The sequence below is a fragment of the Beta vulgaris genome, chromosome 9 (assembly GCF_026745355.1).
Source record: "Beta vulgaris subsp. vulgaris cultivar EL10 chromosome 9, EL10.2, whole genome shotgun sequence".
NCBI lineage: Eukaryota > Viridiplantae > Streptophyta > Magnoliopsida > Caryophyllales > Amaranthaceae > Beta > Beta vulgaris.
Genome location: NC_079210.1, coordinates 21,309,585 through 21,324,708, shown reverse-complemented (window position 1 = coordinate 21,324,708; position 15,124 = coordinate 21,309,585). Strand labels below are relative to the sequence as shown.

Here is a 15,124-nt window from a genome sequence, read left to right as displayed (position 1 = left end):
TTGATGTGTTTGTAATATAAAAAAAACAATAAATAAGATTTGTTTCGGATAAAAACTTGTATTATGGGGAATGGGTTGAGATTAAGGTTAATGGTGGCCGAATATTCGAAGATTGCCAAGAGACCTGCACAAAGCGAGAGTTAGACTACCCTAGGGATGGATCCGGGATCACCCTCCGACGATTAAGTCAGTTAATGTGTATTAATTGGGATGTGTGAAATAGTTTGTCTATAATTCATTACCACAATAAATGGGGATTTGCTCCATATTTATAGGTGTTGAAATGTGTGAAAATGTTCATGCCATGCTGGCACAAGACCCGAGACGGGTGGGACCCGTTAAAGGCTTGCCATGCTGGCGAAGGGCTTTGGAACACATGGGGGCCCACTAAGGGATTATTAGGCCCAAACATTAGCCCCACGCGAAATATGTGGAAGAGGCCACTCCTGACGCCACGTGTTTCGCGGAAGTTACTGAATTGCCCTCATGGACCAGTTGGTCGGTTTACCTCGAGAGATGTCGGACCTCGAGATGGTGACACCTCGATCGAATGCCGGTTGAAATTTGGGGAGGCCTGAAATTATGATCAAGGATATTGAAGTCCCAAGCAACTCGAGGGACCTATGATCCTCGCTCGAGGATGCCCAAGGGGCTAATGAGCCCCAAGCAACCTTGAGCAGATGATGGACCTCGCTCGAGGTCGCCCAGGGGCTAATGAGCCCCAAGCAATCTCGAGGGGATGAGGGACCTCGCTCGAGGTTGCCTAGAGACCCATGAGCCCCAAGCAACTTGAGGAGGTGATGGACTTCACTCGAGGCTGCCCAGGGGCCAATGAGCCCCAAGCAACTCGAAGAGGTGATGGACCTCGCTCGAGGTTGTCCAGTGGCCAATGATGTAATACCCCAAATTTCAAAGATTATTTTATTATTATTTATTATGATTTAACATTATTTTCGCTTAAAAAAATTATTTTGTGGTAATGAGATTTCATTGTTAACTACGTTTATTAAAATAATAATTTCATTTAGTTTCGATTTATTTTTAACATGTTCAACCAAATCACTTACTTATTATCCATTTCATTATCAAACTCTTTAAATTGATTTATGGATACCTTGGTTCATTGTCCATCCACATTGGTAATCCAAGCCCAAACATTAGTCCATAGTTCAAGTCCATGTGTCTTTTACCAAAAAGAAAAGTTAAAACAAAACAAAAAAAAAAAAGAGAGAGTGAAAATCAGCTTCTTTCACCGCCTCCCTCCCTCCTTCCTCTTCTTCAAAAAAAAAATCAGCAGTAAAAGAATTAATTAGTTCAGCAACTTGCAATACTTGTCTGTAAAAATTTAACCTTCCCAACTAATATCAGATTTTAGGGGATAGCTTCACCTCCCTACACCATAGCCTCCATTAATGCGACTTGACCAAGCTTGAAAATTTCTGACCAAATCCCTCTAAAAATAGTGACTTCAATCTCATCAGATTCCTCAAGCAAAACCACTTCAAAGGTTTGCTTCATTCTCTCTCTCCCTCTTTAATTTCTGAAATTCTGATTTTTAAAGGTTAAAATAGAAAAAAAATTCTGAACCCACCATTATCACCACCTTCGAACCACCAACCCAGAAAATCCGACCAACCCAGAACCACCGCGACAAAAACCGCCCCACTTCCGCGCCCAGCCAAGCCCATTCGCGACCCTCGCCCCTCTGTCGCGACATTCTGTCGCACAGCCCCCTCGACCCCGCCTGTTTTCCCTCGCCTGAACTCCGCCGGAAATCGCCGGCCAAAACCACCCACAAACTTCCCTCCTTCCCTTCCCCCTGTCGCCTCCCCTGTCTTTCCCCTCTCCTTCGTTCCTTTTTATTTTCTTCTCTTGGTTTTACAAAACTGATTCTTTGAGTCAGTAAAAAGGACCCCTTTCCCTTTTAAATGATTTTTGTTATTTTACCTTTATTTTAAAAACTAAAACTTTATAAACTCTCTTAAGTTCATTAAGAATTTCTTTAAAGTTATTTGAATTATTTAAATTGTTTATTTTATAAAAAAGGGGTTATTTAGGAACTAACTTAAATCTCGTTAATATTGTAGACTCCGATTTCGTAGACAAGGACGATCAAGAGCGCTAACACGTTCGTGAACTTAGCTTTGGGCACGCGTCACGAGGTAATCTCATGTCCATCTAAACATAGATCCCGCTAGTGTAAAATGAATTGGTTACGTGAGTATTACGTGCTTATAAAATTTATAATCATGGACTATAATTATGGATTCGAATAACAAGTGGACAACGACTCTGGATTCTGATTATGATTTATGAATAACGACGATGGACGATGTACGATATGACAATGAGGATTCTATAACGTTACTAAAATCGGTTAATGTTATTTAATAATGATATGATTATTAATTATATTTATTGTTATTAATTTATATGATTATTATTATTGTTATTATTATCACTTTATTCATGAATATTATTATCGTTATTAACTTTGAACTTTATGGAAGTTGGAATTGATAAGAAATTGTGATAACAAAATGATTATGAACTGAGACGATAAATGAACTCAAGTGATTGGAAATATGAAATAAGTTATTGAAATCTCTATGAACGAATTGAGATTATGATGGATTGAATATGCTCACACTGGTTTGAACAAGATGACATAATTGAATAAGATGACGTAATTGAATAAGATGACGTAAATGTATATGTGAATTATGTGATGACGTGAATTAAAAGATGTTAATCACGTAAAGTGAAATATCGGAGGGAAATGATGAACAGGTTGCCCTGTATGAGTGGTTCAGCGGCCCCTACAGGTTCTCTGGTTACTATGCTGATTATTCTGTTACTGTCTTCCTTCTATCTTGATGTGATCCAAGTAGAAGGGGTGTGCACACTAGGGACTCTGTTATGGCCAATATATGATTTTTCGTAGGTGGTTACAGGGGGTTTCCCCGGCCTACAAGTAGGTGGTTACAGGGGGTTTTCCCCGGCCTACTATGTTGAAGTAAGTGGTTACAGGGGGTTTCCCGGCTTACTGGCGTTCTCTTTCCTCTCCTTGAATAATTGAGATAATTGAATTAATGAAATGATTATTCAGTGTATATATATGTGTACATGTGTTATGACTTCCAAAACTATTAGTATACTATTTTACAAAGTATTTTCAACTTAAGTATTTTACGGGATGGAGTTGGAATTACTCAGTTTATCTGATTTTGGGAGCTTGTCTCTCTTGTCTCTTTTCAATGTATTTGTGCAGGTGGGTGATCGATCGGGGGAACAAAAGGGAGATCACTTAGAGTTGTCATCCACTTAGCCTATGATTAGCTTTCGCTGGAACTCTGAAACTTTTAATTAATTAGTGATGTCTAATAAACAATTTACTTAGTTGTTTTGATTAATGAATTTGAGTTGGTGTGTTGTAACTTAGCCTTGCAATTGTTTCCAAGGAGATAATTGCGGCGGTAACACCTCCCCGTCGGATCGAACCCTCGTGGATCCGTTTTCCCCCGAAAACCCGAGTTTATTCGAATGGAAAAAGGGTTCGGGTCGGCGGGGGTGTTACAAATGAGCCCCAAGCAACTCGAAGAGATGATGGACCTCACTCGAGGCTGCCCAAGGGCCAATCAGCCCCAAGCAACTCGAAGAAGTGATGGACCTCGCTCGAGGCTGCCCAAAGGCCAATGACCCCCAAGCAACTCGAAGAGGTGATGGACCTCGCTCGAGCCTACACAAGGGCCAATGAGCCCCAAGCAACTCGAAGAGGTGATGGACCTTGCTCGAGCCTGCGCAAGGGCCAATGAGCCCCAAGCAACTCGAAGAGGCGATGGACCTTGCTCAAGGCTGCCTAGGGGCCAATGAGCCCTAAGCAACTCGAAGAGGCGATGGACCTCGCTCGAGGCTGCCCAGGGGCCAATGAGCCCCAAGCAACTCGAAGAAGTGATGGACCTCGCTCGAGGCTGCCGAGGGGCTAATGAGCCCCAAGCAAGTCGAAGAGGCGATGGACCTCGCTCGAGGCTGCCGAGGGGCCAATGAGCCCCAAGCAACTCGAAGAGGCGATGGACCTTGCTCGAGGCTGCCTAGGGGCCAATGAGCCCCAAGCAAGTCGAAGAGGCGATGGACCTCGCTCGAGGCTGCCGAGGGGCTAATGAGCCCCAAGCAACTCGAAGAGGCGATGGACCTTGCTCGAGGCTGCCTAGGGGCCAATGAGCCCCAAGCAACTCGAAAAGGTTATGGACCTCGCTCGAGGCTGCCCAGGGGCCAATAAGCCCCAGGCAACTCGAGAGGGCACGACACCGTAGCGCTTGACGGGCGTCGACCTTGGTGACGGTGATGACCGAGATATCCTTCACTTGATCTGGGTGAAGTGCCTAAGTGTAGGTCTTTGATTTCTGTCCGAGCACAATTGACCCGGTGGTTTGACACGGGTGGTCATGGTGATCGGAGGAGTTAGATATCCGGCGGGGAGCGAGTTTCTGGGTGGTGTTGTCGCCCCCCGTCTCTGGGCTCAGCTGAATTCAGTCAAACTCGAGGAGTCTGTGGAGACTGGTCCGGGAAGCTGGTGATATTGGGCCTGCCGCGAGGCCCAATATTTTACACTCTTGCGGAGTTCCTGAGCCCGTCGGATGCCAGCCATCCTTTTCACGCAATCTATATAAGGAGAGGTAAGTACTTTATTTTTGTCTCATTGTGTGCTCTAAATCTCTTTAGACCTTGCTCTTCTCTTCATACGATCTCGAGAGTCCTGAAGGTCGATTGCCACGCTTTGAGTCAGGGGAGAATCTCGAGGGCCCTCTAACCAAGGTACGATGTTGTTCTTTCACTTATTTGTTTGACTTTCTAATGGGCCTTTTTGGATGGAACCCCCTGTTAAAGGATACTAGGGGTTCCTCATCTAGCTCGGGGACCCCTTCTCCCTTGCTTGAACCTTTGTTCGATGGGATATTAGTAGGCGGAGTTCCCATGGTGTCTGAGGCCTTCGAATGCCCTGATCCCTCTCATGTCTTCGATGCCCTACCGTACTCGAGTGACGGTGTTTCTATAGTTTCTGATGGAGGGGGAGGAGTTAAATAACCCCCCGCACTTTGTCACCATTGCTCGACCCCGGACCATTAGGAGTTACTTAGATGATTTTCTTGATAGCCAGGTTGTTCGAGTGATGGAGGGGAGCAGTGAGGGCAACTCTCTTACCGCGAGCACGAGCGGCAGGGATGAGGAGGTTGTGACTCTGCCTCGAGGAATAGCTCACTTCCATCTTCGAGGGCCTTTCATGGACTTTCTGATGGAGAATCTTCGATTCCTCGAAAGCTCCTACTGGATTAAGCACCCTTATGCCTTATACATACCGGAACCCACAAAGACAGTTTGCACCTCTCCGACGGGCAGCATAGCCCTTTACAAGGCTTATCTCGAGCTGGGACTAAGGTTTCTGTTGGACCACTTCATAGTCGAGGTGCTTTCCTCGTATGGCCTGGCTCTATGCCAACTTATGCCCAATAGCGTAGGCTCGATGGTAGGCTTCTTGGCTATCTGCAACATGATGGGTGTAAAACCCTCCTTGACGCTTTGGCTAAATATGGTGAAGCTCGTCATTATGTCTGCCACCTCGAATGGAGAAGGTTGGTGGAGCTTCCAGGTCCGTCACCCCTACAAGATCGTGGGCGTCATGCCCTCGAATCAGTAGTTCTTCCGCATCGAGTTTATGTACGTGTACCGGGCCGAGCAGTGGGATTTTCCGGGTGTTCCCTTGCTCAAGGGCCCGAACTTGGGGCTTAATAGATTAGAACCTCGAATGACAGAGGACGAGGCTAGGGTAGCCATTTATTGCCAGTACGTCACTGTCATTGAGAGGGGTGACCGAAAGCAAGTCCCTCAGTACTGTAATCTTAGTGCGGACGACCTGAGCAATGAGCACTTCCTATCAGCGATAGGATTGAGCCCTGCCTATCCCTAGGGTAGGGATTTTGTGAGATTTATGCATTCGACCGCCATTGTTTCAAAATATAATTCTCACTTTGCCTTTGTTGTTTTGCAGTCATAGCCCGTCAAGAACCCAACGACGAGATGCAGAAGCGACTGATCGCAAATCGAAGAGCACAAGAGCAGCTTCGACAAAAGGTGTCGAAGGGAGATATGCGGGTGCGTCGACCCCCAAAGGTAGCCTTTTGCTTATTCTTGCTTCATTGGGCTTTGCTATACTTCCTTTGCTAACTCTCTCTTTGCAGGATCCTTTGAAAAGGCCTAAGACCCGCCCTCCTACCGCTTCTGCCATCGTCAACCCTCGAGGGACGGGTGAGAAGAAAGAAGTTGCTAAGGAGGATGCTCCTACATCGAAGGGGAAGCCTGTTGAGTAGCAAGAGGCAGGGTAGACCTTTCCCTCTCAAGGGGATGACTCTCCAGCTCATAAGAAGAGGAAGACTTCTGACCCGGAGCCTGACAACCAGGTTTCACCGAGAAGACCACTGTCGAGAACGCCGCTCTTTTAACGACTCGGTGGTGAAACGCTTCATCTCGAGGCCTGACATAAAAACCATACGTGAACTTTTCGAGGAAGAGGAAGTCGAACAGCTTCATTCTTCCTGGATTGATGTAAGTTAACATTTTTAATTTGCTGATTTTATATGCGATCTGACACTAACGTTTCTTCTTCTTCTTTCAGCATTCGATTCGGATGGTTGTGATGAGCCACCGTCACACCGCGGGCTTCCGCAAGCTTCGAGATGGGTTGAAACCTCAAACTGAGCTAGCCATTGAAAAGGGTCTGGAGATCGAGCAGCTCAAGAAGGACTTCGAGGCGGAGAGGAAGCTATGGGCCGAAGAGAAGGCCACCCTGGAGAAGAAACTCCAGGACATTGTGAGCCAACGGGACAGCGTTACGCGTACCTAAAAGCTCATAATCGAGGAGTGGAAAAAGTCTGAGGCGGGCAGGATGTTTGCTAATGACATGGGGTTGGAAGCGGCTGAGGTCGCTACTCGAGAGACCGTAACCAAGCTTCGAGAGGCCTTGAGGAAGATACACCCTTCGGCTGATTGGGAGAGGGTTGAAGCAGAATATAATGTGGTGGTTAATGCCGAACTCAAGGTGGACGATAGCATGGACATCGGGGACCTTTTGAGATAGGACATTCCGCTGATTAAGGGAGTGCCCTCTACTGTCAAGGCGCAGCGGAGAAGCGGTCCATGAGGAGGATTCGGGGGAGCGACAAAACTCGAGCACCCATACTTCTTCTAAGAGTGATGATGATGAAGAGGAAGTCACTGAGACCTCAGGTACCGATACCTTGAGCAACTCTGCTTAGATTTTGTAATTAGTGGATCCTCCACCTTTTTGCTAATTGCTCTTTTGCTCCTTTTGGCTGTATTTACCTAAGCCTTGAGTGGCTTTTAGGATGTAACCTTTTTACTTGAATGAAATAGATTCTTTTGGCCCATCTTCTCTTGATTTGTTCTTTTACGTCCAGTCTCTCGATATGCGGTATGCTCGAGATCTAGAGTCCCTTCGAGGAGCTTTGGCACCCCCTTTATGGGTCATAGCTCATGCGGGCGCGTCGCGCGTGATGCGCTCTTCTGGGATTTGACACGTGGAGCCCAGTGTAGGATTGGCATTAATGCCTTACTGGGGAACTGTAGTCTTACTTGCTTATAAGTACGGACAGAAACCCCGCAAAACTCATAATATCATTTTTCCTCTTCTCGCTCTATCTCTCTTTAGCATAACCTTCATCGTCCCTTCTTTCATAACCTCGACCGACGATGTCTCAACCTTTGATCACCGCTGAAGCCCTTCGACCGGCCAAGCGCCGCCAACTGGCCAAATCCAGCTCTAGCTCATCTTCTGCCTCGAAGGCCGCAACGGGGGCTTCGATCGTAGCTAGAGGCTGATCTCTCAACGAGGGGGGGGGGGGAATTTCTCCTTACTACCTTGGCTCCAAAGCCTGAGCCAAAGGAGGTTAAGGTCAAGGACCCACCGGCGGCTGGTGCCTCGAGTGCCGCAGTTGCCAAGGTCTCGAAGAAGAGACAGTGGCCTGAAGAGACCACCAAGATACCCTTCTCAGCCCTCTCGAGGGCCGAAATGGCAGCGAGGCTTGATAAGGTTTCAGAACACCTCATGAATGAGGTGGATGGGAAGGCGTGTCTGACCCGTCATGGGCAGGAGATCGAGGTCGTTAAGGCGACCCTGACCGAGGTAGGATTGTTCTCTTTTCCTTGCTTTGAGTAGTTTTGTTTTTTTAATGACGCTAACTTTCTCTTTTTGTGTCAGTTGTCGATCTAGGTGCTAGCCCTGGCTCGAAGGTCTAAGCCAGGGGTAGCCGCGGGACTTCATCGGGAGAGATGTCGTGGAACGAAAGGACAACTCTCGTTAGTCAGCAGCGCCTGGCCGAGATGCGGCTCTCGGAGGCTCAGTAGGCCATGGGAAAGGCTAACAAGGCTTTTAAAGAGAAGGTAGCGGAGCTCGAACATACTTTCGAGGTCGCCACAGCTCAGAGGGAGTCTGCGAGCAAGAGGCGGCCGAAGGCCATCAACGTCTACAAGAAGGCCAACCAGCGGGCGGAGAAGGCTCAACAGAATACTGAGGAGGCTATTACCAAGGCTCGGGAGTGCTGAGAGGTGATAGTCGATGACTGGAAAGTCTCTGCCGAGGGGAGGACGTTCCTCGAGGACGCCTCCCTGCAGGCTTCAGAGATAGACCAGGCCGAGGCCTCTCCAGAAGGTACGTCATGGCGCTTTCCCAGGAAGAAGGAGGGGCTAAAAAGTTTCAAATTAGATGTTACATTTCTTTGAGCAGCTAAAAAGTCGTATACTCCTTTTTGTGTAACTTCTTTGAAAAAATAAATTTTGAATTTAACTATTGAATGAACATATGAAATAGTTGTACTTCCTCCGTTCCAAATTAGATGTTACACTTTGTATTTTAAGAAGTTTCAAATTAGATGTTACACTTTCATTTTGGGTAATAATTTCTCTCTATCTCTCTCATATCACATGGAGCCCTTTTGTTTTCTTTCTCTATCTCTCTCCTCTCCAAAAATTGTCTAGGAGTCCGTGATTTTAGAAGTGTAACATCTAAAAAGAAATGGATGAAGTAGTTCATTTCATATTCGAATAATGTCATTTATTGTCTTTAACAATTTCAACAGCTACTTTTGTCAAACACTTCTAATTAAACAACTAATATAAACGCTGATCGCTGACAGCTACTAGTTAACAGCTAGCAGCTACCCCCACCAACTACAACTACTACAACCGCTAACAGCTACTAGAACGCTAGTTTTGCCAAACACGCCCTTGGCCTGTTACGTAACCGGATGGGAAACGTTCTGTGGCCATTATGATTGGTTGTGTCACTCTCACTCTTGGACTTGTTCTTGAAAATGTTTTATTTGTCCTATAACTTAATTGCAATTTAGTCTCCGTTCCTCAGTTGATCGATTATTGATGAAGATAAATGTTATGTTTGATTCACTAATTCTTTGTGTGCTATACAGGGCCGATCTTCGGGGAATTTGCTTGCAGCTGGTGAACGACGGGATGGACTATAGTTTTTTCGAAGGACTCCTATTGTTCAAGCAGTGGATGTTCCTGATTTGACTGATTTTGAGTTGCAAATAAACAACTTCTTCAAATATATAACTAAAAATGTCAAAGGTGCAAGTAATAGATAACTTCTTAAAATGAGAATCATTGTAAATATTCAAAAATTGAGGAAGTACATAATTGTGATGAAAAAGTTATTAGAGAGGCTGGTCAGTAGAGGTTGCAAAGAGATTATTCAATAATCTAGAACCAGTGGTAGGCGAATAACTTTAAATAAGTTCATTTTATGGTTTGTTGTCCTTGGATAGGTTTTCTTTGTATGTCTATAAAGTTCATGTGGCATTTGGGTAAACTAGAGTCTGGTTAGATTGGAGTCAAGTCTATATTTGAACTAGATATGCAATCTAAAGCTAATATAATAACTGAAAATATAATAGTTAAAGCCAATAATTATAAATAATAAGTTAGTTCAAACGAAGTCGCAAGTCCATTTTAAATAATAACTCGCCAATCATAGTAAATTCCAACTAAACATATCGATTACTTATTTAGACTATTTAATCGTAATCGAATTTAAAACTGCCTAACAAAAATATGCACGTTATTTAGAGGACATGCTCCAACAATCTTCCACTTGTCCTTTAAAACAAGTGTGCCATCAATTATTTTGTCTCATTCATGTCTCTATTTAAACCTAAAGTCACTAGTGGAAAAAAAACGGAAGGACTGCGCTGCAAGGGCTGCGTTTTTTGAAAAACGCAGCCCTTCTTAGTGAAGGGTTGCGTTTAACCCAAAAACCGCAGCCTTTCACTTACGGAGGGTTGCGGTCAATGCAAAAACCGCAGCCCTTTTAGTGAAGGGCTGCGGTTTTTAAAAAACCGCAGCCTTATAAGTAATAAAGGGCTGCGTTTTTTAAAAAATGCAGCCCTTTATGGGCTTTTTTTAAAAACAATTTGGAAAAGAATTAATCGCGGGCTTAACATATTAAGCGGGCTCATTCGCTATCCTCTCCCTCATTCTTTCTCCTCTCTCACGTCCTTCTCCTATCCCTCATTCTCTCTCCTTTGTCACATCCTTCTCCTCTCCCTCATTCTCTCTCCTCTCTCACGTCCTTCCTTCTCCCTTCTCTCTCACCCTCCTTCCTCTTCCCTCCTTCTACAACAACAAATATTCGTTCTCTCTCACCCTCCGTCGGCATTGAATATTCCTTCCACAACAACAAATATTGGTTCGTCGTTCGTCCTTGCCGCGCCGCGCTGTCCCTCGTCGTTTGTCCTTTGTTCTGTCGGTCGAACTCCAGCCATCTTTTTGTCGACGTCGAACTCCGCTTAAGCAACGACATCAAGAAGTGATGATTTTTCGTTTTTCAGATCTATAATTTCTTGATCTTTGTTTTGATTAATGTTAATGTAATTTCATATCTATAAATTTTCTCTTTTGTATTTCGTTCGTTTTTTTTCATTTTTGTTCATTTTCGTTCATTTCTTTGTTCATTTTTGTTCATTATTTTTTCCTTATCGTTCCTTTTTTTTTCATTTCCGTTCGCATTTTTTATTTTTGTTCATTTACGATCATTTTTTTTCTTTTTCGTTCCTTTTTTTTTCATTTTCGTTCGTTTTTTTTTTCATTTTTGTTCATTTTCGATCATTTTTTTTTTTTCATTTTCGTTCATTTTTTTCATTTTTGTTCATTTTCGTTACCTTTTTTTTCATTTCCGTTTGTTTTTTTTTTCCTTCTCTCTATTTTCTTCTCTCTATTTTCCTCGCTCGATCTCGGTTAGATTTACTTTCATTAGCGAAAATGGATTTGTCATTTTTCTATTTAGGGTTTCGGTTTTTAGTTCCAGATCTAATTTCATTAAACTTTTTTGTTTTTTAGTTTATGATTTAATATCATTTTGTTTTTTAGTTTAGATGCGATGTCATTTATTTTTTTTTTCGTTTTTTAGGGTTTAAGGTTTTAATTTATTCTTTGATTTTTCATTGTTGTAATTTGTTATCGATTTTTTTTTAGTTCACATGTAACTTCAAGTTCTTTTCTGTTTAGCATAAGCTTTACAATTATATCATGGATCAATCTTTTTAGTTTTGGATTGTTCTGCATAGATATTTAATGCATAATTGGAATCACTTGTTTGATTTTGTTTTTCTGGGATGATAGTTGGCAGCAATGACATCGGACTTGATACTAATCTTAATAAACCATATCAACATGAAGTAGATATATTTAGGAGTAAAAAATGCAAAAAAAAAAAATATTTTTTTGGGTCAAAAGGGCTGTGATTATGGTCAAAACTGCAGCCCTTTGTACAAAGGAAGGCTGCGTTTGAGGCCCAAAATCGCAGCCCTTCCATATTGGAAGGGCTGCGGTTTCGGGCCTCAACCGTTGCCCTTCGTTGTGAAGGGCTGCGGTTTAAAAACGCACCCCTTCACTTTTAGTGAATGGTTGCTACGGAAATGGTTGCTGGCCAAAAACGCAACCCTTAGGACTGTTTTGACCGCAGCCCTTCCGTTTTTTTCCACTAGTGAGTAAAACTCTCTTCTCATCCTTATTATGTTCAAATTATTTCTCAAACTCACAAGTCAAACTATTAACACAAATGATCACTTTCTAATCCATGAGAGTACAACCATGCAATTTCACAGTTTTAACTCTTTGAGAGACCTATACGATCTACATCAACTCGAACATTGATTTTGTTGTCTCCTTTTTACTGTGCGACGTTTGATTAAGTGAAAGCATACTAATCCAACGATTAATGAAAAATGAGTTACTCAGGTAGTGAAGAATAGTCTCTGATTGCTTAATAAAATATGCTTATGACATTATAAATTTCTCAAGGCATATTCATAGTGGACCTATCCAATATACGCTCTTAGTTTTATCCTTGCAAATGATCCGTGACATCCCTGTCAACTAGCCCATGAAATAACATTGTAAATCAACTTGCAAACCAGTATTTTGTGATTCATTAGTGTCCATTATCCATGATTCAAATTAGAGTTGTCAGTTTGGTTGATAAACTGCTGGTTGAACTGAAACAACTGAAATTTGAACTGAATTAAAGTGAACTGAGAGTAACTGTAACTAAAATATACTGAAAAATGATGAACTGAAACTAAATAAACTGTAAATGAAAAACTGCAACTGAACTACAACTGAACTGAAATAAACTGTAACTGAAAATAATAGTGAAAAACTGAAAAGTTGATCGATCAACTGAACTGAACTGAATATGTAACTGAATTAACTGAACTAATTCAAACTGAAACTGAACTGAACTGAACTGAAACCAATTTAAACTGAAATTGTTTCAAAGTGATTTTTAACTGTACCCAAACTGAATTCACATATTATCCAAATCCATGATAGTACTTCAATTCACATACAAATTTTATCATGATAATTTTTTTATTAGTACTTGAATTTATGACATATAACTTAATTTCTTAATAATTTTCAGCTATGTCAAGTTCACTGCTTTATACTCTAAAGTCAATTTATATTTTACTCAACTTTATGATATACTCTTACATGAAGATTTATCATGACAATTTATTAGTATATGGATTTATGACATTATAACTATATAAAACTGAAAATTTTAATTTTATCTTTTGTTATATATACATAACTTGTCAAAATTAATACCCAATACAAATTTTCTATGTCTAGAAAGAAAATTGAGCATTGTATTCGTCACCCACAGATTTGCTGCTTCTTGTGAAAATATATTTCTACATTTCTATATGTTGATGAAATAAGTAGATTTACATCAACAAATCTCATTGGTAAAACAAAGTTAGGACACATACGAATACTGTATCACATACTAATACTGCAACTAAAATTACTATATTGAAAATCATATCAATAAATAGAGATAATTAGGACCAAATTGCCATTTTATTTATCATTCTCCAATATTCATATTTTACAAAACTAATCTAACCATACAAAAAACAAAAACTTTATAAATTACAAAGTAATAAGCATGTAGGTGAATACTAATTTATTTGCACCACCACAATTACAAAATAATTATACTCGTTCCAACCTCCAGATCTGTTAACACTGGAAAAATTATAATTACATTTTATAACTATGCTACTCTTGTAGATCGTCTCCCTTGATCCGCGACTTGCAACTCATCATCAATTGGTTATTCCATTTTCTAAATATTGCCTGTAAGGAAAAAAATATTGCCGGTAAGTAAACCAAAAAAAAATAGAGATCTCAAATGTCATTTTCTAAATATCAGCGGCATAATAAAGAAAATTGGATGGATTCAACAAATTTGGACTAATAGATTCTTGAATGATATCCTTTAAATGACAGTAAAACAAAAAATACCTGAAATTGAAATAAAAATCGAATTAAAAAAAAAGCCTAGTATCAGTTATTTCAGATCTACAATTCGTTTTCATGAGAAAAGGTATGAAGAACAATAAAAACATAAGGGATGAAGAGAAATATGATTGAAGCAATTACTAGCAATTTAGATTCGAGTTTTATGGAAAAGAATCAAGGCCAGTAAAATTTTGGATCTAAAAACATAAACAAATACAATCAGGTAAAGGACTCATCCACAACAAATTTGTCGCCACTTTTATGGCACTTCGTCGTTTGTTACCGAGCGAAGGAGGGATAAAGCAATGTTCTTCACATAATATCAAATCTCACCGGCCAAGATGAATTTATGAAAAGAACAAATTTTGACAGTGCATTTTGCTAAAAGAGTGAAGAAATAAGAGGGTGAGGAAGAGAGGATGGAGGCGGGTGAGGAGAGGACGGATGCGGGATGGAGAGAGATGAAGGTTAGGGTTTATAAATAATGGAGGACGCAAATCAACGGTATTGATTTTTGGGAGTGATGATCAACTGTTATGTCAAATTTTGCTAATGTGGTGATCCTTCCTTATGTAAATCAATGGTTATGGAAGGTGGGTGAAGCAAATCAATCAACGGTGGTAGATGAGGATCCATGTTTTTTTTATTTGGCCAATCACAAGTCACTACTACTATACTACTACTTCTTGTCTAGGTATATACAATTTATTAGTTGTTGCAAACCATGAATTAAATTAAATACTTTTGCTACAAAATTAATTTTACATGGAGAATTAAATGGTGTTTTGAATTATTTAATTAAACTTTTGGCTTACATTAATGAATTGATGTTATCTGATAACAGATTGTTTCATTTCAATTGTATAACCTTAATGAGTTCATTGACTTTAAAGGATCAAATTATATAGACTATTGTTATGTTCAATAGAGAATAAAGAGTATATCAAAGTACAACGTAGCTTTAACATAAAGGGTCAATGTAAACAGAATACATATTATATCATAATACAAAGTATCTTTAACATAAACGATCAACGTAAATCATATACACCAATTAACTTATCGCCTTATATCAATATATAGATCTAATCCAATATCAGTATACATTAGTCTTATGCAATAACAAATTATTTCAATTTGTTTATGTGTTTAGATGTATTCACATATATAACGTCTAATCGAATAAGTTAATAACAACTTCACTTATCAACTTGTTTTGCTTTATTAA

General features: G+C 40.9%; 1 protein-coding gene across 1 annotated transcript; it reads left to right on the top strand.

The window, feature by feature from the left end:
* Nucleotides 1-6,257: 6,257 nt before the first annotated feature.
* Nucleotides 6,258-7,224, top strand: LOC130589995 (uncharacterized). Its single transcript, XM_057391796.1, has 2 exons — nt 6,258-6,600; nt 6,671-7,224. The coding sequence occupies exons 1-2, from the start codon at nt 6,331-6,333 to the stop codon at nt 6,896-6,898; spliced, it is 498 nt and encodes a 165-aa protein (XP_057247779.1). The 5' UTR covers nt 6,258-6,330; the 3' UTR covers nt 6,899-7,224.
* The last annotated feature ends 7,900 nt before the right edge of the window (nt 7,225-15,124 follow it).